At 42.2% G+C, this 26,879-nt stretch overlaps 1 protein-coding gene across 2 annotated transcripts in view; it reads right to left on the minus strand.

Moving 5' to 3' along the window:
- Positions 1-258: 258 nt before the first annotated feature.
- The window catches only part of TRIM55 (tripartite motif containing 55), a 39,095-nt gene continuing 12,474 nt past the window's right edge, over positions 259-26,879 (minus strand). Inside the window, exons 5-11 of one of the 2 annotated variants that reach the window (XM_009335050.1) lie at positions 24,204-24,437; positions 23,148-23,170; positions 22,926-23,050; positions 20,525-20,745; positions 18,356-18,637; positions 15,956-16,046; positions 750-797 (exon numbers count right to left, since the gene is read on the minus strand). In XM_009335050.1, coding sequence (XP_009333325.1) covers positions 787-797; positions 15,956-16,046; positions 18,356-18,637; positions 20,525-20,745; positions 22,926-23,050; positions 23,148-23,170; positions 24,204-24,437 — 987 coding nt within the window. In that variant the 3' untranslated portion in view covers positions 750-786. Of the gene's footprint in view, positions 798-15,955; positions 16,047-18,355; positions 18,638-20,524; positions 20,746-22,925; positions 23,051-23,147; positions 23,171-24,203; positions 24,438-26,879 lie in introns of both variants that reach the window. The other variant, XM_009335049.1, reaches the window with a different exon arrangement.

Raw genomic sequence — 26,879 nt, forward strand, 5'->3', positions numbered from 1 at the left:
GGCACCTTCCCTACAAATAACCTGTTTATGTGAGTGTCGTCTGTTGTGGCTTAGCAGGAAGAGCAAGTGCAAGGGAAGAAATGGCAGCTTCCCTCTCCCCTCCTGTGTTCAGCCTCCACAGCCGGGGAGGCACCGGTACCGTGGGGACTACGAGTGACCGCAGGGAGGTGCTTTGGCACAACGCTGACTTGGGGGTGCCAAGGGCGTGACAGTGTCACTGAAGTCACCAGTACCGACGAGCTGGGATGCAGGAGGGTTCTGAGGAGAAATGCTGTGTTGGTAAAGGATGCTACTAGTGAATACCTTACCAGCATTTTAGCTAACAACGTTGGTGAAGCATTTACACCTACACAGGACATGCCAAAAAGTGAATAACAAAACATTAGCAGTGCTCAGCCTACAGCTGTAGTGATGCTATTTTCCCCTTGGAAACAAGAAATTATTGGCAAACACTCTGACTACGATACAGTATAGCAATTTGTCCCCATGCTCCCATCCCGCTTAGGACTCTATCATCTCAAGGACCGGGTACGATGTGGAGGTCAACTGAGTTCCTGGGAATGAAACCTGCTCGGATGTCCCTTTCCAGGCCAGTTTCTTTGTTGATTGCAGCCAGGCTGCCTGCGCTCACGGTCCCTCCGAGGAGAAGCACACCAGAAGCCAGCCGGAGTGAGTCATCATTCATTCAGTGAGTTCAACCAGGAGAAGGAGAAGACATGACGAGCCGGCTCGTCACCCCGCTCATTGCTCACAGGAGTTTCCTCCACTCGTCCTTGAGGGGTTGGTTCAGAACCAGTCTGTAAAGGAAGGAAAGGTTGACAAATGGAAGAGGAAAAGATGAATTGCATTAAAATCCTTAAGATTTCACAACACGCAGAAAACCAGAATGAAGTGGGAAAGAGGGGAAAAGGCAGGGAGCACGAACATTTGGGGAGGCCAGCCAGACTTCTAACGCCAGAGAAGTCGGAGGGACTTTTGCCACAGACAACGGCAGAGGAAGGATTACGCCGGGTGAGCATGTCACACCTGTGCAAAGGGCTTAGTCCTGATTTGGACCTCTGGAATATTACTGCACCGAAGGTGATAACTGCCTGTTTAGAAGTGATCCTGAGCCAGCTTGGCTTGTGTAGCTGGGCCTCCAGATTGATGTGGACCGAAGCCAAAAGTTATTGTCAGTGCATTGCCACTCAAAATGAAACTTGTTCTGCTGTCATGAAATCTGCCTTGGATGTGTTTTTTTTTTTTTTCTTTAATGTCTTTTAATATTTATTTCACTTCAATTTCACTCAGCCCAAGAACAGGAAATAAATAATACAGAGATATAAGATTCTGCTTATATCCCAGGCCAAATTCTGCTTTTGTTTGCACAGGTATCCTACACTTACAGTAAAAAAAAGGAATCTGGACATGATATGCTGTAGCTGCTAATCACAGGAATTGTTACTATTTTTTAAATTAGCTAAATATTTAACAGGCCAGTATGATATACAGAAATATTTTTACTAGTTCCAGTGTTTTCAGATCCCTTTGGCAGGGAACGAAGACCAGCTTTGTGATAGTATCAGAAATCCTCTTAAAGATAAAATACACAAAAATGGGTGATTTGGTAGCTAAGGGATGCCTTGTGTCTTCATCACTAAAATCATAATTTAATGTGCAATATATAGGATTATTTTTTCCCCTCTATATTCCTAGATATGCACATACACTATTGTACATTCTTAAAATTAAAATAGCCAATACTGCCAGCCTTCTCTGTGCAGGGTTTCACCTTACTTCGGGAACTTCAGCATGATCTCAGGAGACCTATTTGATGGCAAGATACTACTTGATAGAGGGAAAATGACAGAGCAGTGTCATGTGAATTTTAACACATCTCAATCATTTATAATACTGTCCTAAAATGGAAAGTTACCAAAGCAGTGATGCTAACAGACATATCCAGGAACAAACAATGATGCAGGGATGCTTGTGAGGAACCGAAGCATGGAATGGATGATTTTCCTAAGCATTTTTCTAAGTGCTTGAAGTTAAAGCGTACCACAGGAATTAGTAAGAACTAAGGGTATGTTAAGTATAAATTAGCTATTGGGCTTCATTCCAGTTACTACTACCTATTCGGGTGTCATGACATCAACAGACAAGACAGCATGGAGGTATGAAAAAAGTAGCTCCCTATTTCTTTATCTCTAATTAGAGTTCAGAGCTCCTTTTTTAGACCCAGATCCTCAGTTGCTCTAGACTGGACTAGCCCTACTTGTTCCAATGAAGTACTATCTGAGAATCTGCTTTAATATTTGAAATGTGGACTAATCTTTGACTTAGATTCATGTTTTCAAAGCAAGGCACTCACTGCTACTCACCGCAAAATACAGGGCTCAGAAAGGATTTTTTGTGGACAAGGATCTTGCAGAAGAATATAGCTTTTGCTTGCTAGCTATATCATGTACTTTAATGAGAGCAAAAGCATCGTGAAAAATCTGGCAGAAACAGCTTCCTACTTGAATACAGAAGTCCACTTTCAGCAATGCTGGTGAGAAGGGTCGTCTCCCAGGCTTACGCAAAAGTATTGTAAAGAATCAGGCCCACGGGGCCAGATCTTAGCTGAAAAGGCACGTAGCTAATTGAGTCCCAATTATAGAAGATCTGCCTCTCAGCCCAGGAAAGTGCTGAATGCAAACCTTTCAGCTGAAATGTTCCAACCCCGATTACAAAAGTCAGGTATCAGCAGTAAATACGTGGCTAGACTTTCTGAGTTGTAAGGGATTCCACTCTGTTGATATCAGTGGATGCGGGCGCCTAGTTTATTAGTCTTCTGTGATGTTGAAAATTTTGCCTTTTATTTTTGGAAGGACAGCCGGAATGCCTGGACTAGCTAAAAGAAATTTTGAAATTGGTTATACAATTTTGTGCACCAAGCTCTCAGCAGTGTGTGTAAGCAGGCATGGGACAGCCCTCCTCACTTTTCCTTACCCTGCAAAGGAACAGGACTGGTAAGAGGTTTAAAAAAATAACCACCTGCATTTTCATTCTTTTTTACTTAAAACCACACTGGCACCTTGTCATTTCTCTTCCTGTGCAAGACAGACTTCCTTCAGCACTTCTGCTTGCTATTTCAACCAGCCATTATCCAGACTTATACATTAAACTAAGATTTACTTTGAAGCAAAGCACTATCTGTGGGCTTAAAGTTAAGTAGCTTGTTTCATAGGATTTGGACCTAACATGTTAGAAGAAATAAAGACAATGTAATGACTGAGACTGGCCAGGTGACTGCATTACCTAGTTAACCAACACAGCTGGTACTTCATTTCAAACAAAACAATATTTGTCTGCATCACTGCCAAAACTGTGTTTCATAATGTGTTAACTCCTTCATATTCTGCTGTGATGACATCTTCCTGTGTCAGCAAAACAACGTCGGAGCTCCAACATATTCCCACTGGGTTTGGGTGGGTGAAGCATTTACTCCCTGCACCTCGCTGGACTCAGCAGGCTGCCAGTCTGCAATACCTCAATGTGCCTTTCCAAGAGCAATCATTTGCCATGACACCCGGCCGGGAGTGAAGCAAGCACAAAAGTGACAATAGGGCCATTCCTTGGCTTTTAGACTTGTGTTTTCCCACCTGTGACGCTTCAGTATTTGTGCTCTGAGTCATAGAATGACTGAGGTAGACTATCCTCATGTGAGGCAAGAGACCATCAAAAGGTGCCAGGAGCAACTCTGTCCACGTTATTAAGTCTGTTCCCCCCTTCCAATGGCAGCCCACACAACTCAGAGTTGTACAGTGTGCTGGGATTGTCTGAGACAAAGATTTCAGCTGTAGACTTTTACAGAAAACAACTTTTTTGAACCAGGAGGTGATCCTGAAAGGTAGAAAGCAGGAGTAGGTCCCCCCAGTGTCAATGGGATTTGGGCAACCGACCACTCTGTAGGTGCTTGCAATCTCATCCTGGATCACCTTGCTCTCCCTGTTACCACAGCCCTACTCCGCTGCCAGAGAAAAGCTTTCTGCTGAGCACGGCACAGCCCTTGCCACATGCCTTTCAGAGGGTTCAGATTCAACGCTTCATTGTGTCTGTTCATTGCTGTTAGGTAACTGTTGTTAAGCTTCTACCCAAGATTTATCTTAGTCTTGGAGATCTCATGGGTAGGGCTTGTTTTTTCACATTATCTAGAATAACAAGTCCCAACCCTTGATTTGGGTCCCTAAGAGTAATAAGAAATAACTAAAGTGTTTACCTCAGATTACATTAATCACATTAGGCCAATGCTGAGAGAGTGCTGAATACTTACACTTTGATTTATATTTTCCCCTGTGGTGTCGAGTGACATCAGATGATGCTTTCAATAAGCACCAGGAATTTTCACCAGGCCAACTCATGAAGCAGGGAGGGAAGCACACCCTGCATGACTGATGGTTGGATTTGTTTTTCCCATAAGCAAAGTCCAGGCTGGAATTTGCACGCCAGTTCTTTGGAGGTGCTGAGCAACCACAACTCCCACTGAACAGCCATTCAGCACTCCTCAGCATGTGGCACACTAGAAATTGCATGAATAAAGAGTATAAGGATCTCAGTGTTTAACCTGATGGGTCGTAACAAAGTTACAGGTATTCAGCATCTTTCAGCATTTGCTTCCTTAAGTGGAGCACTACTTAAATCTGTGTAAGGTTCTTGTAAAGGATGTGGAGGGGAGGAGAGGGGTGAGAGGGATGGCTTTGTCATAACGTTTTCATTTACCAGGGCCCAGCAGTTATCCTATTTATACTGGGGAAAAAAAAAGGCAGTCTAGGCCTTCCAGATATTTGAAACACAATGAAGTCTACACACTGTTTTCTGCTTTACCACCACTGATCTCCATAGCCTTTAGGTACAAAGACTGGGATCCGTGTTACCAAACTTCAGCCATCCAGAAATGAGATATCCACTCAAGCAAACTGCATTCATCCCCTCTAACGGGAGTGATGAGAGAAAGGCACCACCAGAGGGTGATTTGTCCCCTCCTAAAAGAAGTGTCTAAAGGGTGAATTGCCTTCTGGAGGTACCTGTTTCTCTCTACCAAATCTAGAGACACTCTTGGTGACCGGGTTATACTAGATCTGGCTTTTAAATAAATACACAAGAAAGATTCCAGCCAAAAACTTCAGGGTATCAGAAAACTGCTTGGTAGGAATTGAGAACTTTGACTGCACTTTTACTCTTTACAAGATCAGTAACTCTTAAATTTGGGAAGTGGGGAGGAAAGGTGAAGGGTCTTCATAGTCTTCTTCAGTTTGGTTTTTGTTTTGGCAATTTTTTTGCTTATTTTTGATGTCTTCTAAAAAGGTAGCATCTGGAGAAACTTGTTTTAACGGCCCTCTCAAAGGTTGTATCACACCAGCTTGCAGATGTGAGAAATAAGAGAAATGAGAGCGGAAATGGTTGTTTCCTCCAGGGCTGTAGATCACCCACCAGTATATTTTATCCAAATTGAGCATGACTAAATGGTCGCAATTTTTTTGTAATTAATCAGAAAACAAAAATGGCTGCTGGTTTTATGCTGGCCGCAGGAGAATAGATTGTGCCTTTGTTGGCAAAGCAAAAATGACCTCCTCACATTTTTTGAACAAATATGGTTCTACCTAGTGAATTTGTAGTAGTTGAACACTTTGTGTCACCCAAGTATGTTATTTTTGACCTAGTGCTGAATTCTCCAAAACTGTACTTATCATCTTGTGGAATCATGCTCTTGGTTTTGACTGAATTAATGAGAAAGGTCTAGATTTACAGTGAAATAAATGAGAAAAGAATGAATGTCATTTATTAGAAGTCAGTATGCCCTAGGAAAGGGGGTTATTTGTTACAGCTATGCACATAGATGCACTGGTTGGTTACAAATAGCCCTCTTGTGCAGCTATATGAATGTTTTCTGGAGCAATAATGCTAACCAAAGCAGGTCCTGCCCCTTGGCTCCCCATCCACCTCTTCCCGCTTTGCCTCCATGGTTCACTGTCCATTTGCATTGCTGCAGCTGTTTGCAGGGCTGTGCTAAGAATGGGAATGTCACTGGAACGACATCAATTTTTTGTTGTTTTCTGAGGTGAAGGAAGATATTTTTAAACCTGGACCATTTGAATGATTTGATTCCAACACAGCCCAACAAACAGCTGCCTCAGCACAAATTCCGTGTGAGTGGTGGCATCTGGGCAGGAATAAGAAGCAGGGCCATTTGGCAAGAAACTCCTAAATCACCTTTGCTGCCAGAGAAAAAAATGGATCTACAGCCTTAGAGGCATGTGAACTACCCAATGCCTTCGCTGCCTCCTCTTGATCCAGCAGGAGAGCAAGAGTGAATTTGTTCGAAAATGTGGATCTTGGAGAAAGAAGCAGTGAAAATACAAGCTTCTTGCTTCTATGGTTCCTGTAGCCTCAGAAAATGAGTGAGAAATTAAAGTTAATTCCCATATTTTAGCTGGCTTGTTTAGAAACAACCCCCAGTGTTGACAAGAACAGGCATGATTAAAAAATGCTAGCTGCTCGCAAAGCCATCACAGAATTTGTAGGCTATGTTTGTCTGCCTCAAATGTCAAGTGTTACACTTCTGGCACTCAACACTTCCAGGCAGCGGAAACAAAGGGAGCACAACAGGTTATTTTTAAATAGTTTAAACTTTAGTTCAAGCATTTTGTTTTCATATTTTTATGCAGTCTAGCTCCTTCAACATTACACCTGGCAGCTGTCACATACATCACAACAATATTGTTTCAAGCTAAGAGGCTCCTTATTTTGTATGGATCTTTTCTTTTTATTAGCAGGAACCAACAGAATACTCTCTGAAATAATTGCTACAATTACCTGCCACGGAAATACATCTGGTGGCAGACAAAATAATATGCACAGACAAGCTCCATCAGTCACAGTACTAGATATGTCACTCTCTTAATAGTGGTCGGTAATGAATTTTAAAAGTCCATTGGGAGCAAATGCCTTTCTTCAATAGATTTTCATTATATTACAATTAACATTATGTGGTTAATGTCTAATGCAATGTCTCTTACATAATGACCTTAAAGACACCAAATATAGTTCAGAAGATAACAGCCCGGCTAGCTTATTTTGGTATAGGATCTGCACATCTCCCATGGGATCCAAAGGTCCAGACACTTGAACCAGTGGTGGAAACAGTTTTAGAGAATGATGTGAGAGAGAAGCTTTCTTCTAGCTGTTACTTGGGACAAAGCGAATACAATTCCCTTATTTATGTCACCTATCTTTTTCATGACTCAAACAAAAAAGCCAGAAATAAGATACTTGTTTAATATTTCACCCATTGCTGCACCTCACCGGCATTACTTTTTGTTGAGAGTGATTAACTACAGATTTGCATAAAACCTAGTCCCACCACTGTCCAGGAAAACGAAGGAAACCCAGGAGGAGAGTCTTACAAACTCATGAATGTTAAGGCCGCATGATCAGAACAGTCTTTCCTAGATCTATCCATACATCATTCTTCATTCCTCTCAGAGTGAAATTTTTGAGGACCTCCTGATCAATGAGCCATCTATCACTTCTGCTCCCTTCCAGCCCTGCTGGAGAACTGTCTAGCAAAGGAAGGATCATCTTGAGAGGCTGTAGGAGTAAGTGGTACGCACTGGCCACCAGTGCCAGAAAGCTACTCGCGGCTACCAGTTCTCCCCTCTTCCCCCTACTTCTGCTTCATCAGACAAGTAGATATGACTTCAGATCAACAAGTTAAACGTGAACTAAAGACCTTCCCAGAACTTCTCTGTGGCAGTAACCCATCTAGTCCATGTCAGAGAAAATTTACTATTAGCTTTCAGAGAGAAGTAGGAAACCTAGCAATGGTTTAAGGTCATGTTTGTCTCTGTCATGTAGTCTTTCCTTTGAGTAATACAGACTGTTGTAAATGAAAGCTTTTTCTTCCTCTGCAAATGGTATTTTTATAAATCCAATGAATGACACAGAGTGCCAGTTCAGACTGTGACTCACCCCAGAGCTCCATTCACAGGATCAGATAACGGAGCCAGCATCACTACAAGAAAGACATTGAGGTGCTGGAGCGTGTCCAGAGAAGGGCAATGAAGCTGGTGAAGGATCTAGAGCACAAGTCTTACGAGGAGCGGCTGAGGGAACTGGGGTTGTTTAGCCTGGAGAAAAGGAGGCTCAGGGGAGACCTTATCGCCCTCTACCACTACCTGAAAGGAGGTTGTAGCGAGGTGGGTTTTGGTCTCTTCTCTCAAGTAACAAGTGATATGACAAGAAGAAACGGCCTCAAGTTGTGCCAGGGGAGGTTTAGATTGGATATTAGGAAAAATTTCTTCACTGGAAGGATCGTCAAGCATTGGAACAGGCTGCCCGGGGAAGTGGTTGAGTCACCATCCCTGGAGGTATTGAAAAGACCTGTAGACGTGGCGCTTAGGGACATGGTTTAGTGGTGGACTTGGCAGTGCTAGGTTAACAGTTGGACTTGATGATCTTAAAGGTTTTTTCCAACCTAAATGATTCTATAAGTCTATGATTCTATAGCTGTGAGGTGTGTAGACGCATACCATGCTTTGGAGGTTGGAGCACTGCTCACATTGTGAGTGACTGACTTGGGCTGTTTTAAGTATGTGGGGGGTGGTATATGTCAACTGTGGACACAGCACACCTTCTCTGAGAGACAAAAACACACTGATGGAGATGCAGGAAGAAAAGCTGGAACGTCAGCTAAAGCAACCTGTTGCCATTCTTTAAAGCCAGCACGTAACAGAAAAAAGAAAGTCTTGGCCACAGTTATAACATTTTTTCCCTCATCACCTGTTGTTGTTGCCCCTTTTCCTTTGTGTGCTCATTTTTCCATGTCTTCAGTTGCCTGAATCTTCTCCTTACTACGACCACAGCAACTGGAGCTGGTAGCCAAGAAATGACTCTACTCCAACAATAATACATTGCTCAGTGAGAAGCACCGTGAATTCCCGGACAGATGTCTGTCGTATCACGTCTCACATTGTAATCTCTGCTCACCCATTAGCAATGCTGGCTTGCTTGCACAGCACTTGGCCAGCCGATGCGCATGATATTAAATCAAGCTTCCTTCTGCCCATCTCGCACTGTTCCCAGGTGAAGTCCAAGGAAGCTGTGATAAAATACTGCTCTTAAAGTCTCTGATTGAATCACAGTTATTGACCGGGTTTTTATGGAATATAGAGCACAGATCACAGGCAACTGTCCCCAGAGACAAGCTTGGAACTGACCTGCATCTGGGTGGGCACCAATTCATTTTTTTAAAAAAAGGAATCTATTTATTTTATAAAATTAAATTATGAAATTGTGCATAAATATAAAAAAGCATATATTTAGAAAAATAAATCTGGTGCCAGACGTTAAAAAGGCTCACCAGCACTGATGGGGGAAACAACAGTTACCTTTCCTCAGTAAGGCATTTTGTAATAGAGCAAGTCATACAGCAAGTGTTTCATCAAAACAGCCACTTCTTCTGCATGCAGAAGTGCTGAGCCAGGAGTGTTCTAAAAGCCTGGGTCTGTATTTTGATCACCACCTTTGGTGGTTGAGATAGACTCACCCATTTTATAGGGTGCTCTCTAAATTAAAAAGAGCAATGAGAAATTCAGATCACTTATTCTCCGGGACTGTGAGATCCTCATTCTCTGCTCAGTCAAAGGTGTGATATCTATGTTGGGATATCTGCATCATGGTTTGAACATCACAGCACCTATCTATCTCCATTGGCCGGTAGTCTGGAATAACAGGTATTCTGAATTAGTCACTCATCTCCTACTTAGTGACCTGGAGATTATTGTAAAGATGTTAGGAATACATACCAACCGAGAAGGGATCTAAGACTGAACCAACGCTGTTTGATATGCCCCTCATTTTTTTCTGTTTCATTTTGGCTGTACAGGAAGCCCCCCAACCTGTATCTCCATTTCAAATGCCACGTAGGTGGGCACCAAATCCTGCAGGGTGCTGCGGTCCAGCCCCTTGCCTGCTCACAAGTCAGGAAAGCCTAGAAGTGGCATGATACAATATCCAAAGGACTCAGCCCCAGTTTGCTAATTACTGCCAGTGGGATTTCAGTCAGACAGGCTGGTATTTAAATATTGATCCATCTCTAATGATTACAGGATTACAAGCACTGCTTTCCACAGACGAGTGTACAGCTACACTGAAAGCCTGAACTGTCTCAAGGCAGCAGGATGACAACTAACCAAGTATTTTACACAGATGGCTTGTGTTGTTGTGACATAAATCTACTGTAATGTGATGTAAAACAGCATCCATGATTAAGAAATATTTTTTGTTTACACTCTATTTTCCTTTCTGAACGCCTTAACAATGAGCAGAATGAGTGATGCTTGGAGGAGGTCGAGTGGAGGTAGGATTCAGTATTTAAATGAGCTAGTTGCAGAAAGACAACGTCTAGGTGGGCCTGGCTTTGTATTAATTTGAACAGGTGAAATAATTTTGTCCATGCTGTCATTGTGGAGGTCCTTTTGCTAGTAATGGACTGAAAAAAAAGAAATATACATAAATCAGATGGTATCTATGACTCACCAGACAAATCACAGAGCAGACTATTTGAGGTAAAACTTCAGGTGAAGTATTTGCCACTCATATTAATTATGAGAAACTGTTGTCTGAAAGCTGGTCTTAATGCATTGCCCTCACGACTCATCACTGCTGCTTCTGAATCACTCGGATAATTCTCAGAAGCATGGGAGAGAGAGGTATTAAAAGAGGAACAATCAAGACATTCCTGATTTTCTCTGCATGTATTTGCTAAGCTGAGGGAAAAAAATCTCACCTGAAGCACAAAGTCAAGATGCAAAATGGAAATTTACAGGCAGAATTTGCCACCAACTAAACATCAGCCTGAGTGGCCTCAGACTCAGCTGCTATAACTGAGTCCCAACTCACTACGTTGAATTACTGAGAAGCAAAGGCAGAATTTTTGGATCATTAACTGAGATTCTTGTACCTAGCGTTTGCCCTGTATTTCAGCTACAGGCTGAACACTTTTTTTTTTCCAAGTGAAATTTAAGAGATGTTTAGGAAGAAGCTTCAAACAGAATTTAATTTGGGTTGTATACTAGCTGATTCACAGGTCTTCTACGAAAGGCTCAGCTTCAAGGAGGATAGATGAGCCATTTTTCATTCAGTCAAAAATTGCAGATTTTTTATCTGAACATAAATAAACCCATCCAGTTTTCTACCTAAGGAAAGATACAGTGCAAGTATATCCAGATGTAGATGGTAAATATCAAGCTGACTTTTGCTCTGTGCATTCCCAGATCTTTCATTAGACCCAAACATGGTTGTTGCAGGAAGAAGAGAGCCTTCAGAGCAGCAGCCGGCTTCCTGGGAGAGGGCTGCCAGGGCTGCGCCTGCTGCTGACACTGACAAACTTCTTGTCCTGCTCTGGGGGCAAACTGTGGGAAGGCCGTGTCGGGTGGGCCAGAGGGGAGGGAGACCCTTGCTTAGCATCGTTCCCGCAAGATCCAGCCTTGCAAGACCCCCTTCTCTCAAGCAAACAATCCCCTCTCTTGGAGCAGTTGGCTTGAAGAGGGGGACTTAGCTTCCTTACCTGAGCAGATTGGCAAGATTGAGTTTCCCATTCGGAGAAGAGAAAGGAAATTATTATTTGTGCACCACTGCCATGCTCCTGCAATCATTCCAGAGCAGCACTGTGCTAAAATGTGGGACCGTACCTTTTATAGAGTGATGGAAAAGCAGAGGTACCTGGACAAGCACAGCGTGATCTCTCTTGGGCTTATTTTGGTTTTAAATGATCTTATTTTGTCTGTGTTGTCTGCATATTGAGATGACAACCAATCGGCTAAAACTTAGCTAAGTACTGACCTCTTTGACATGTGATTTAAAGCTGTCTCATGGAAAAATATTTGAAGGATCACCAGCTGAAATTGAAGTATTCAGCAGTAGGGCCAAGAGAACTACAGTACATGAATACAGAGAGGACTGTCCCTATGGTAATTCTGGCAGATGGCATAAGGTTGCAAGCAAGTAATAGAAAATTTTAAAACTAATGAAACAAGATTAACATAGGCCACTCTGTTAGTATTTCCCCTCCCAAACAGCTCAGTCCTGATTATATTTTATATCCTCATGGACTTAAAGCACTGTACTTACTGGCAGAAAAGGGAAACTGGATCAGAATACTGTTTGTGGATGATTAACTTGCATTTCCTTTCAAACTAAATGTATGCACTTCAGTCCTTCGGAGCCACAGACAGCCACTTCTCTGATGGGGAATTTGAGGAACAGAATATAAGGTCTTCATCTTCATCTTAGGTGAAATAAACTGGATAACCAGAGACCCAGGTGAATACAAGACTTTCATAAACTCTCACAAATTTATATGGTGTCACTGCATGAGAGATATTGCCTACAAAAATCTGATTGGGGGAAAAAATGAACAAACTTTTCCTTATGCATCCATTGCCCTCTGTATTTTAACCAGACTGAAATAATTTGAGCAGATGTAAGGTATTTTGTGATCTGCCTTCTTCCAGTGACAACACAAGAAGGTTTTCTTATAAAATACTCGTCACTGCTGATTTTTGGGATTCCTCTATTACAAAGACGAGGGATAGAGTGGTTCTGAATGTGAAGACATTTTTAAGGACTACACATTCCTGGAAAGTGGTTTTACTGTTCTTGATGTGCATGGCTTTCTCTAGCTATCAGAGGTCTGCACAAGAGAATTAAAAGGCAGAACTTAGGGCCAGATTTTCACGTTTTGTTGCCAAAGCTGGGCAGCAACAAGGCCTTACATACCTTGCTTGATAGCTGGGAGTACTGAGCATTTGCACTGTTAGAAGTGACAGATAGATGTTCAGCACTCCTGAAAACTAATCTTACCACTAAGGATGACTCAATGCATATTTAGAATTCAGATTTCCAAGAGACTGAAGGGCCATATACCCCTTCAGGTGCGCCAGTCCAACAGTTAGATGCCACGAGCATTTACAAAGGAACACACCATTCTTCATATGCCTAGAGCTCCACACCTATATGCCTTGGTAGCATCCTCCAGATATAAAGTACAAAACCACACGCCTGAGTCCTGAAATGCCAAATGAGTTTCTGAAGTCTAATGCACAAAATATGTATTCTTCTTCCTAGCTCACTTAGCCTGTCTTCTGAGACCAAACAAGAAGACAACTTAAGACTTGCTGAGGGCTCGCTTCACCTCCTTCTTTAACTCATCACACAGTCTGTCTCTAAGCTCTCTAAGTTTTTGTTTTGGACTCCAAGATCTGTTTCTCCCATGCACTGGAAAGGGCTGCTTGTTAATGCCTGTGTCACCCTCCACTAATATATTACTCCCCAGGGCGGCAAGGCAGCTATTTCCGTGCCCTGTGTTTTAATCATTCGCTCCCGGTTGTCATCCGCAGAAGCTCAGATTCACTTCAAAAGACCCCCCCAACTTTAGACACCGAGCAGAGGCACCTGGCTTAAGAGCGATGTCACCTTACACACAGCAGGCAGATATGAAGATGTGCCAAGTGAGAACCAGCAGCAGCTGGTGAACTGTCTCTCACCGGAGATGCCTCTCGTCCTCCGTCAGATGCAGAAGCAGCCTGCGGTGACTGTACTTCTGACTTAGGCACTCCCTGAAGCGGGATGCGGCTTTCTAGTGCGGAGTTATCTATTTTGTTCATGCTGAATCATCTCCTTCCATCCCTTCTTAGACCAAGCAATCTGTACACCTGTGGGCTGCACCTCCTGTTGCCATATCCCTGCGGATACACCCTCCTGCACTCTGGAGGAGATTTCTTGATGCATTGATACAATTTCTTAGAGTGCAGTGGCCCTTAAATAAAGTAAATTTTGGGAATTAATAAGTGGAACTGACCTCTTCTTGCTGCTGAAAAACAAGGAAATCCCTATCAGTGCATTCTATTAAAATAGCCTGAAAATAAATTATATGCTGCTTTTATGATGACAGTCATGCAGATTTATGTTATTATTATTATAAATTTTTATTACAGTTATTTCAAGTAATTTTGTTATTTGGCTTTCAGGGCCTTATTACATAAAAAGAAAAAAGGGCAGTGACCTGATATTTCACGTGTAAGATGATAGATACATAAACTGTCTAAACAGCCACCTCACTACACACAGAGAAGAAAATAATTTTTATGCAAATAGCGTCTGAGACAAAAATGCCTTTCTCCCTCACCTCCTTTCTATTTCATGATTAATAAATCATAAAGCTGTCACTAGGGACCACAAAGAAAGAGGTCTCAAATGGTAGAAATGAGAGTTTTCTGCATTTGTGTATTTTTAATTTCAAAAGGTATTCTGAATTAAAAAAAGAGAGGGGAAAAAAGAACATAATGCTATTCGCATGCTTGGTTTCCCAGGACTACAAACAAGCTCTATGTACTCTAGTAATTATACAATGAATTTTCAAAAACAAACACAAATAAATGAAAATTAACTATGATCCATAAATTTAATTGAGAATCACAGTGTCTGATGCTTTTCAAATTCAAATTACCACCAGACAGTGCATCTTTCTGCATAACATATGCAGCTAAAGCATAGGTGATAGCTTCTCCCCTCTCCCTTTTTTTAATGAAGAGATATACTTCAGTCATAGTGCTGGAATTTTTGCACATAAAAGCTGAATAATAATTTATCATTTTTCATAGATGCACCGTATCATGTGGTAGAGTGCTTAGAGCGCAGTACAGAAAGTGAGCAGGGAAAAACAAGCATTTTTGTGTCGAAGAATAGACCAAAATTGAATTCTTCTGTCATTAGAGCAAATACCCAAAGGTAACTGCAGTTGTTTTGTGTCAGAGGTCTTTGGTCTTCAGTAAATAAGATTAAATGCCCCAGTGGTAACACAGAATTCTCTGCAGATCAGCCATATCACTTTGGAAATTGAATATACACATATGTCTTACCTAAGAGGGATGTGAATTTGGAGCAGGAAGAACTAAATCATGGACAGTGTCTACTAAAAAGGAGCTACTCAGAAAGTGATGTTATGGAACAGTTAAGGTTTAATTTACAGTGTTTGCATTCAGGACAACTTCACTGGGTAGTGAAGTTCTTAGTCCTTGATCTTGTAGATATTTCAACTCTTAATTAGTATGACCTAAGGAAAAAAAGCCCTTGCCTACAGAAAAACATTTTTTAAGCACAGATATTTAAAAGCACACACACAGCCTTGGGTGTCTAAAGGGTTGGGATCCCCCCCCCCCAGCTGCATGGGGATGCATTTCAGGGCCATGTTTGGTACTCCGCGCTCACTGGGGATGTGGGAGAGGTGGCTTTGGATGCCTTTTGGTGGAAAAAGGACCTGAAGAGGAGTCCCCAATGTGTGGGGTGTGCTGTGTGGGCTGGGGTGTGAAGGGACTCTGTCCACTGTGGTCATCCCTCAGGGGGGAGGGCTTGAGCCCGGCTCCCTGGGGACCTCTGGGGAGCAGGGCTCCAGCCATTCCCCTGAGGGAGCACCAGCGGTTTGTTTGCAGTGGGAATTCCAGCAGCAGGATTACTCAGTGGATTTTTCTTCCTGATGTTTACCCCTCTGATGGCAACCATTGCTCTCCAGATCTTCCTCCCCAGTTTGTTGGACTGAACAAGCTCGGGGCTCTTCACATCTCCTGTCAACCCACAGGTTCTCCATCCTGCTGGTCATCTGAACAGCAACTGAAATATAAGCCCATATATCTGGGGGAGTAAATGTCTCTTTTCATTTTGAACCAGGGTGGTGCAATGTTTAACCATGCAGGAGTAAGCTGAAGGGTGGCGTTTCGAAGGTGCGAGGAAGAAATGTTTTAGGCAGCTTGTATTGTGAACCAGCATGATGTTTTTGGATGGGAAGAAAGGGAAAAAATCCTTTAAAACCAGGTAGAAACATCACCAGAGACACTATTTTAACTGTTAGTTAATGGTAAAACAAAATATTTCCTACCCATGAAAGTACAAATCATGTATTGAATCAGATTCCAAAGATGATGTAGTATGATAAGAAATGCCAAAAGTGATATGCAGAATGCTAACTCCTGTGAGAAAATAAGAAGAGTGCTTCACCAGTGTTGTCATGACACGAACTAGTCATTATCACTACGTTCAGTGAAAAAGCTCTGTTTCCACAGCACTTTTCCATGACATCCTTTAATTGGAGGAAGGGAGTAAAAACAGTGGCGTGAGGAACATCAGCCAGGGTTTTAAAAAAATAAACAAATACAGCATTTCAGAGTGGGTTGTGTAAAAATCACATGCAGGAAAAAAACCAAAGTTGAAGTTCACATACTTAAAAGTGATCACTGCCACATGACAGTTTTGGTCACGACATAGACACATTTCAGCTCAGATCCGCAAATCTGACCACAGCATCATCTCGTGGCATCACCCTTCCTAGCTTGGACATTCTGCTTTTTCTGTTCTTCAGCACACTCTGCACCTTTCTGCTTCCCGAGCTTTCCTATCCCTTCCTCTGTCTCCAGCCCAGGGGCAACACCATCCTCAGCTGCATCCCCTGCTCCTTCCTCCCCCTGTCCCCAGAACCACGTGCTACTCTTCTCAACATCCTCCTCCTCCCAAAATGTCAGTGTCAGTCGTGATCTGGGAAAATATTGAAACCCAGCACCCCCAGATTCACACGCCAACGGGAACTGACATCTTCCCCACGCACCTGTTTTTATTCCCAGTACCCAATGATGAAGAGAGCTGGGTACCAGATAGCTGCTTCGGTGTGACTGAAAACCACTGCCACTGTTTTTTCAGGCAGTTGGCCACATCAAACCTTAATTTTGCTCCTTTACTTGCTGCTGGTAAATTAGGACACAGGGGAGCAGACCACAGTCAGGCAAGCTCCCAGAGAATTTACCCAGAAAGGATTTTACCTGCCCATGGTGAGGTTTGGCTGCCCAATCATTATGGAAGTGATATGAAGAAACAGCAGCAACTAATTTCACTGTGAATTTATCTGCTTTTGCCAGCTCATTTGGAATATAATTAAGGTCATAGCAGATTTGGTAATTTTAAAATATTCTTTTTTTCATTCCACTCAAATATTCTCAAACCAAATCCTGACTTGAAAAATAGCTACTGAAATTTGGGGGTCAACTGTTGCTTTTGTTAAGACTGAAGTTGGCGAGGAGCCTTCCACCAAATTGAAGTGTCACTGACCAAAGCCTCCAGCTAAAAGATAAGTGCCCCTTTTATCATATCTGTATGAACTCCTGCTTCTAACTTTTTGCCCGTCACATGATGGTTTATCATGGTAGGGCTGCTTATGTATGCTGGATGGTCGACTCCAACTTTAAAGGAAACAGCATGAAATACTCACTACCCACTTGTGCTTTTTCACACACACACACATAATCTCCTCTCACTGCACACATACAGGTAATTGCTTTGTTAAAACATATGGCTCAAGCCTGTAAATCAGGATGGTCTAATTTAGAGAGTGCTGCTCGTGGGCTGGTAGCCAGGCAGGAGCAGGTGCAGGTGTAGCGGGCAAATCCTTCACACACAGCTCTGTTCCTTGGATCTTTGACCCATGTGGAGTTTGTACACGTATGCAGAAGAAGGAATATTCAAATTCAGGTTATCCCAACTCTAACATTGTCATTTTAAGGGAAACACGCTCCCGCACCCAACACATCAGTTTCTGTTATCCCATCATGCTGCTGGTAGTCTAACACAGAACTGGAATATATTATCTTCATGCTCTCCTTTAATCAAGTCCCAATAATCTTTGGAGAAAACCCTCTTCAACAGATCTGAACCCAGGAAATCACACTGCTTACTGAGAGGCAATCAAACACACAAGAAGGCTCTGGGTATTTGCATAGCTTTGTGTTCACATGGGGAAGCCGTACGCTGCAGGTGCAGCCACAGAGCTGCAGAAGGCAAAGCCAAGCCATAGCTGCTTTACCAGTGGTGGTAGGGCAGCGCATGATGTACACAGGCTTTCAACAGGTGACGAGAATAATCTCATGCACAGGATTTGTCTGCTACTAATGCATGCAAATTGCACAGAGGCATCGCCAGCCTCTCCGGCAGCTCCTGAGCGTGTGCCTGAGCAACTCGGATAACAGCTCGCACAAGCGAGGTGCGCTGGCAGTTAAGCACAAGCTACCGTCAGCATGCTACTCTGAAGCTGAAAAGTCAGCCTGTCACATATTGAAACCACCTGTAAATCCAGTGGATTTGCTGAAACGACAATTTATGCTGTCTCCATATTTCTGAAATTATTCTTATTCTTTAGCATGCAGAGGAAAATTAAGTCACATTTTCCTTAACGATTGCTGTTCCCGCCTTGCTGCGCGTCACAGCCCTCTGGGGTGACTTCGGTAGCACTGACCTTGGACGTCGCTGCAGTGGCATTACTTTCCTTACCACTCCCTGGAGCGCTCTCCTCGATCGCTGCCGGGGCTTCTGCTTTCTTTGCACTTGTTTCCAGAGAAACAGGAGGCCCTACTTTCCCCAACCCACTCACTGGGGTTGAGCTCGGACTGCTTGATTGCCGCGACTGAGCCTTATACCAGCTAGGGTAAAACAAGGGATCGATGGTTTCTGCTGTGGCCGGCACTTGAGTGTCAGACTCTGGGGTCTGTTGAGAACCACTTGGTGTCACAACCTCATCCTTAATCAGGACAGATAAAGAGAAGAACAAGCAGAGTGCACCACGTTACTTCCTGTTGTAGCCACGTTGCTCTGCATGCCATGTTTGCTATATCTCACTGCAAGGAATAGATTTGTCCTAATATATGGTCCGAAAGAATTACAATCAAAACGCGAAGCAAAAGCAACTATCATTTGAATAACACAGGTATGGGAAAGAAAATAAGTTACCCCAAAATAGAATAGGAGGGTAGAATTAGCTGGGAAGGGGATGCTGACTGAGAAAGGAGTGAGCAAGTGGTTCCTTAATTCACATAAACACCCAACTGAATCCTAAAAATATAAGAAATTCTGCATAAAACCCTCATGAACTGGTACCAGCCGCGAACAACAGGTGTAGGTACCTTTGAATGGCTTGTTGTGTTTTGGGTTAAGAACAACACGCTTGCCAATGAGTCTGTTGATATGAGCAGTCAGAATAAGGGGAATTCAAAGACACTGGAGAGAAACATTTGCCCACCAGCCTCGCTATTAATGCTGTAAGCCAAGCACAGTTGCTCTGCCAGGAAGAGGAGCAGCCGGCTGAACTGCACCTCTCTACCTGCATCAAGCTCTCGGGGCTCACCCACACGGTACCTGCTATCACCACAACATTTCTGTTTTGCCGTTCTTACACCAGAAGGCAAAAGCTGAAATACAGGTATCCCACACATGGCAACATCCACATACCATGCCTGACTCCATGTCTGACCATCTCCTAATGGCATTTTACAATTGCTACAGCAGCATGCCGTACCTTTCCCATTTTAGCCTTTGAAGTAAGGGACTTCATGTTAGTGGGCAGAATTGCTTATGTCTAGTTCTTGTTTGCATAAAAACCTACATCAGCTAGGCAACATAAGTTTAGTTAAGTCAGTGCAAATCCTCAAAAGACAAACTTTGGTTAAATCAATAAAGCCTGATTTAAGAGCATCTTCACACAACTGGTGCAAACTCACATATGTTTTTAAATCAAAGCAAGAATGATTCTATAGTATTTATTTTCCCTTGTTTTATGTGGGGAGCTTGCTACAATCAGAGATTCTTTATGTGCTTTCTTGTTTTCACACTGGTCTCCTCAAATATCTTCACAGCAGCCTTTACCCACTCAGCAACTTCACTGGGTAAGTTGCATAAGAGGAGAATTTTCTAAGTTAATGGTATGTAAGGCCAGCTAAGTAGCACATGAAGTATATTTTTTTTTGTAGATCTTTTAGAATATGAGGCAATTATGGTCTCATTCTAATCACATTCCTTAAGAAAAACTGCTGGGCTAGATTGTTCACACCCTGAATCTGTTTGCTGCTAGGTTGTAAGAGGCAGTTTCCTCTCCTGTTTGGTGTATGATATCCCTGCATCCACCTAGACAATATCCTTAGGATGACCAGAGCAGAAGGCGGCAAACGCCATTCACAGAAAACAGATTAGAAATATGATCTAAAAATTGGTGGTGGAAAGCTCACAAAATCCAGAGGGAATGCCAAATTCTCTTAGTATAAATATTTTAACAACCATTTCATTTATAATAGTTAGTCTGAGTTAAATCACAGCAAGCAGAACATCCATTGTAATGCGCTTAACTCCCAAACTGAATCTCTTTTATTTATATCTTATGTATCCCATATATATCTCAATTTATGTAGCAGTGTAATTTGTTGCCTACCAAGCGATACATACGCAGGTCAAGAGGACAGGGTACAGTTGCATATATGTGTACAAGGGCAATAAACAATTTTGCTCTCCAGTGCATCGACTCCCTTAGCCGTGCTCCTGACGTACGGTGCCTACAGGCCACAGGGGAGCATTTTCTTGCTCTGCCAGGGTGCACTCAGCACAGCTGGCAGGGCATCGGGGCATGGGGGGCACTTACCTGACCAGCCGGGGTGGCGGGCAGTGGCACCGGAGCAGGTTCGGCTGGGGGCTCTCCCACTGCGCTCCGCGGTTCGGGGTCCTGCTGATGTGGCTGTGATGCTCTCTCAGCCCCTTCCTCCTCCACCTCTTCCTCCTCCTCCTCTCCTGATGACTCTGTGTGGACTTCATCCAAATCTTCACCATCCACCGTCTCCTCCTCTTCCTCCTCTCCCTCCTCCTCTGATAGGACACGTGTAAAAGGACAGGGCTGAGCACCACGTGAAGATGGCTACAGTCTTTATGTAATTAAAAAGCCATTTACAATTGCATGGCAAAGCTACTGATAATTTGCTGCCTGGCAGGGGATGCAGGCTAGGGAGAGCGCATTGGTGAGGAGCCTGCTCCCACCAGCCTGGCCTGGGCACTGCGATGGAGCTGCCAGCAGGTACTTCGCAGCAGGGAGGACACCGAACACACATGCTTGTTAAAACCTTTAGCTGGCCCTTTCCATGGGAAGGAGGACAGAAAGTCCTGCCAATGCAGTTATCCTCATGAGAGATGTGCAGCATGGCCCTGCACTTTTTGGAGAGAGGATACCTGGTCTGGCACAATCTGCCAGGAGAAAAGTCCCTCTTGCAATTTTAGGTATATGTTTGTTTTAAACACCATTGAAGACATCATAATAAATCTTTAGCAGGTCAGTGCTTTGCAATACATGACTGGAGGTTTGGGATACCAACCTCCCTAAAACCAGACTGTCAAACTTGGTCAAACCATCGCTTTTGCATCATCTGGCACATCCTGTTGTCAGCACTCATGGCTCCCCCCCTTTTCAGAGGGAGCCCTCTAACAATGCATTTGCTTTTGCGTAATCACACTATTCATCCTCACAAACATTGGATGTTGTTCAGAGCCATCCTAGCACTTCATAGAAATAAACTTAGATGAATGCATTAACCCAAGCTCCAAATTGGCTGCGCATTTTGCACAGGTTATGGTTCTGCCTGAGTATGTAGAAGGAATGTAGATCTGCAAATTAAGTAACGCCCTCATAATAGAGAATTGTTTCTGCAGACAAACACACTCCTATAAGCAGAGTGCTGAACCTCTGCTTCCACGTCTCCTGGCTGCAGAGGACCTCATTGACTGTAGGAGTTTCAAATGCAGGATTGAACTCCCGATTGCCAAAGCCCTTGCTAATGCCTTGTCCCCAAGAGGTGGGTGTCACATTCCCCATCACGTGGTGGGGGTGTGTGCCCGGAGCATGAGGTCATGATCTTGGCGGATGCATGTGTGTGGCAGGGATGTGGCAGCTGTGGCTGATCACAGGGACAAAACTGGGCACGAGGCTGTGACTAGGGATTGTCCCTCCCAGGACAAATCCCTGGAGTTTCATGGCCCTGCGAGATAGCACCTGCTCCTCTGCTGCTGACTGGTGCCACAGCTGCTGTCCCACTACTTGGACCCCTCTGCCAAGTACAGCTAGTCCATGGATCCCAACTTACAGACTGCACAGCAGGCATGCAAGGTCCCTCGCAGGGGGCAGCCACGCACTCTGAAGTTAGTGTAAGCTGTGGCAGGGGAGTAAGCGATGGGTGGCATCTGCATGAGACTTAACCGGGCTGATAAAGGTAAATGTAAATGTACTAGCAGAATCCAGTGCTAGCAAGAAAATTAGAGATATCCAGATGACTATTACTGCTGTCTTTTAATAGGAGAGATCTGCTTATTTGAAACATTTATCTCCATTAACTTCTTGTGGCTTACCCTGTAAGGTAAAGCATAGATGAGCCTAGATTTCAGGCTACTTTGGTTAATGTAGAATTACAACTTTGTGTTATTATATAGACATATGAAGCATGTTTAGTCATGATGTCATGACAAATGACATGACATGATGTTAAATACATGGAAGTTGATGACAATTTTTGCTTCCTTTTATAAGTCTGTAATCTTGAATTTGATTATGTTTCTGTTAAATTTCTCAATTATTATGAAAAAAGAGTTAAAAACCCCTATCTTTCATAAGAACTTCTTTTAGTAGTAAGCATTCTGTTTCTTTAATGACTTTCTAGAGCAGACAGGCCATACAATAATGGCATTTTTTAGGGAAAAAAAGGACTTTACAGGCTGAGATAAAAGCTTAATTTTGTGGCCCCTTCACATGAGGAGTCAGTAAAGATCATGGGCTTAGGAAAGCATTGAGGCCACATAAAAGGTGAGATTAATAGTGACAACAGGTTATGTGATTTTTTTGACTGTGTTGGATTTTGCTTTTTATTATAATTGATACAAAATGGTCTAGTTACACTTTGGGATGGAGAGAAATATCTGATTCAAGTTTTCTTACTCAGTATCATCATGTAAATTACACACAGCTGCAATTTAAGAAAGCAGTTGAGGTGAAATAAATGACATACCTCTGTCAAAATCAATTTCTCGTATTATCTTTTCTTCTCTACTGAGGTTCACTGTGAATTGGTTCATATTTTCATAGCCATCCTCTATTTTTTCCATTTGAAATCCTTTAGATGCTTCAGTAATTCTAAAACAGAGGTTGGTTATTGGCATTTGGATTTGCAGATAGATTTGTAATTTGTAATTCATTATAAAGATCAAGAGTCTCAAGTTTAAATACTTACTTTTGTAGCAACGTTTTGGCATTCTGTGAAAACAAAAAGGAAATAACTGACTTCTTAAATGGTTCAATTTTTTCAGAGATTTTATGCATTGAGATCTAATTCTTACACTGGCTGCTTCTAAATGCAGTAATACAGATCTCAGAAATGACAACCATGAGATCTATGAATGAGATCAAATTTGGATGGTTATCAGTATACAGCTGAGTAAACCTTTTAGTTCATTGAAGACTTTTTAATTAAAAGCTGAATATGATGGGAAATATGTACAATTTCTACAAAAATTAAATGGAAATATTTTTGCTCTTTTTTTGTGTGTGTTTGTAGTGAAAAGCAATTTTTCCGTTACCATTTTTAGTCACAGTAACTATATCTTTGACTATCCATAAGGGCATACTTCTGGAGCCATAAAATTTTATTTGTCTGGAAAGAATATTGTACTCTTCAAAGGCAATTCTTTGATGAAAATAAGTTTTGGTTTTTTTTGTAGAAAACACCCTTCCAGCCTTTAATATAGAGGAATTGTAAATTTGCAGGACAGAAATTCTAGACCAATGAATGCAGTGGGCAGGCTGCTAATGGTTTCCTAATCAGCTCTCCTAAGTTTATAGTAAGAAAACAGAAATAAAAATGAAGTAAAGGCATAAAAATGTTACTTAGAACATAAATATTTAATTCCTGGAAAGTTAATCGCTCTGTCAATATGCAAATGAAACCCATAACTCACAGAAGTGCATATACACACATATTTTAGTGGTGGGACAATAAAGATATGTTGGAAAATGTTAGAATTCCTGTTTCTCCTTTGGGAACCAGAAATTCATACACAGGATAGTATATTTTGGTGCAAATAGCAAATACTCACGTTCTTGGTTTGGATACTATTCACAAGAAGACTAATCATTTGTCTGTGGTGATGCAAGTGTTTAAAAAATGAGTTTGTATAAAAGTTCACCCAAAGATGACCAAACTCTGAATGTGCCTAAAATTGAGAAATGCTTAAATAGTATTTTGATAAACCCATCATTCTTTTTCTATCTCTATTTATAGACTTTATACCTGCAAAAACACGGCCATTTCTGGTTCTTCCATGAACTGGATTCCTGATTCAACCAGCTTTGACACAGCTTCCAAATGATCCGCATACTTCTTCATCAGGGAGCGGACGTGTTCCAGTTTCTCCTCTTGGGTTCTAGTGATTATTTGTGTCATCTCATTTTTTCTTTCTTCCAGTACAGAATAGAGATAATCAAATTTTTCACACAGCTGCTCTTTCTGTCGTCTGCAGCATTCCTGTGAATCATTTGGTTTATGTTAAACATGTTATGTTCTTAAAAGGGTTTCTATTTTTACAGTTACTTGGAAGCATTTTCATCAAAGAAATTCCTCTTTCTGAACAGTGCAAAGGGTTCTGAATGACCCCAGAGACTGTTATAATTTTCAAAGTCCAAGCTATTGGAACAAAAGTTTTAAAACTGTTCTCAAACTCTGAGTTTCAAGCCACTGAAAGCCCCCAAACAGGTTATTGTATAACTTGTCAGTCTGCTAAAAAATGTGAATTTTTTTTGTTAATACCTTGTGAAAGGTATTTATGATGTCTGCAGTGATACATCAAAGTCAGCAGAAAAAGTAAAAAAACCCACCATGTTAGCAGCTGGGTTCATTTGCATGAACAGAATGGTTTTTAAAGGAGCGGTAATCTCAGATCAGCTCTGGAGAATTTTCTTTTTCTACCAGAGAACCTGGAACTATCCTGGCTGGGCTTGATTTTCACAGACACCCTCTTAGACTATTTTGACAATAGGTGTCTATAATATTCCATTTACTGTGCACTGAATGAAGTAGAAGTACCATGAAGAAAATGGTGTGTGACAAAAGCTCAAAGACAAGAAAGAGGAATCAGGTTCCAACCCTACCTTCAGGCACTGATTTTCACATCATTTTTTGAGACACTTCTATTGTCCTTCCAACCAGACAACACAGCATATTCCACTGGGTGAGGAGGATGGGTTTGATGACTGCTTCATTGAGCACTCTCCAACAAGAACACACTGCACTTGCAAGGGAGGATTTATGAGGAGGAAATCGGAGACAGGTTATCTATAATGTCTGAGGTCTACCAAATAGAAGTACTTGAGTCATCTGTGTGCCCCAGGGCACACAGATGGGCATAACCTTATTGTGGTTATATCTGGTTGCTGATGGTGGTGATTATTTAAATCTCTTTCCTAGGAGCTGAGGCTGAATCAATTCTTCATCTTTGTCCCTTGAGGCATAATGCTGAGATCCTGGCAGCACAGGATTATTAACAGTCCCACAGTACTTTTGGAAGTGATAAGACTGATTATTCATAGCACTTGGCCAGAGAGAATCCAACTTTTTTCTTGACTTCCAGCCAGAGCTCTTTCCTATGAGTGGTGACAGTCTGCTCTCTATCATTCAAAGGAGAAAGCCTTTCAAAGATGGACGTGTGGCCAAAAATCACTGTCTATGTTGAGGGGTGGGGAGCGAATACAGATCTTGTTGCATTGACCCAAGTATCCACCTCTGCTTCCCAATGAGGAAGACTAGGCTAAACAGGCACTCCTAATTTAAAAGTCCCAGGGGCGGGGGGGCGAGGGGGGGCAGGCTCGTCCTGCCCTTCTGGAAGTCCTTGCCACTTCCCAGAAATTCCTGATTAGTGAATTATAGGGTGGGGATAAGGAAGCTTTCGAATCAAGTGAGTCACTGTTCCTGGGTGTCATTCTATTGTTCAGACCTCAAATAATCCTTCCTCTCCTCTTTCACTCCTCTCCTCTTTCACTCCTCTCCTAGCTTTCTCCCAGTGTTTCCTGCACTTCTGCTTGCTCCAGGCTCTTCTTCGGTTTAGCCTACAATGACCTCCTCTGAAATGTCATTCAGATTACTTTTAAAACAACCTTAATTTCAAGACAGGTGTGTGCTATCTTTGCCATTTGATGCAGGACAAGCGTTAGGGGAAGAAGAGCGAGAGAGTGATAGCAGGGTGCCCTGAGAGATCCTTCCCTATCTCTAAGCTCTAATATATAATACTTCCTGCCAGCAGATATTACGGAGTTGTGAACCTCAAGAGTGAGAGCGTAAAACAGGTTCCTAACTGCAAATGCTGAAATATTTCTGAAATACTCTCTTTCTATATAAAATGTTCCCATATGAAGTCTCTGCCTGATGGAATTACCCTAATCAGATCCTGAGTAATGAAAAAGGTTAACAAATGCATGACTTTCCATTCTAAAAAGTTCTCAGCCTTTTATTTTTTTAAAGCACAGCTACAGCAAAAAGAAAGGAGTCCTTGCCACTGAGCAGGAGTTGCACTGCTTGTTCTGAAGTATCTGTATTGATTGGCTTACGCTATTAGCATTTGAAAGAAACACTGTAATTTTTCGTTCATTATTTGACTTGTATTGTTTACAGGGCTAAACACTACTTAATTATTTGTTATTGTTTTCCAGTATTTAGCATTTTATATTCCCTGTTTTTATTTTCAGAATAAAATGTGAAATTGGTCTACCTTTCAATCAGTTAAAAGCTATACAAGTATTAATCAGGTTATTTTGTTTGTTTTTCTCTTTTTTAGGTTTGGATAGGAGCAATAGCTAAACATAGAACTGTAGGCTATTGTTTACTCTAGCTAAAAGGAAAATGATCATGTATTTTCTGCTAAAGCAGATATTTATTGTTCTCTGCAAAGTGTTAAGCAGAGAGAAGAGACAATGC

Source organism: Pygoscelis adeliae, unplaced genomic scaffold, assembly GCF_000699105.1.
Source record: "Pygoscelis adeliae isolate BGI_AS28 unplaced genomic scaffold, ASM69910v1 Scaffold101, whole genome shotgun sequence".
Taxonomy (NCBI): Eukaryota; Metazoa; Chordata; class Aves; order Sphenisciformes; family Spheniscidae; genus Pygoscelis; species Pygoscelis adeliae.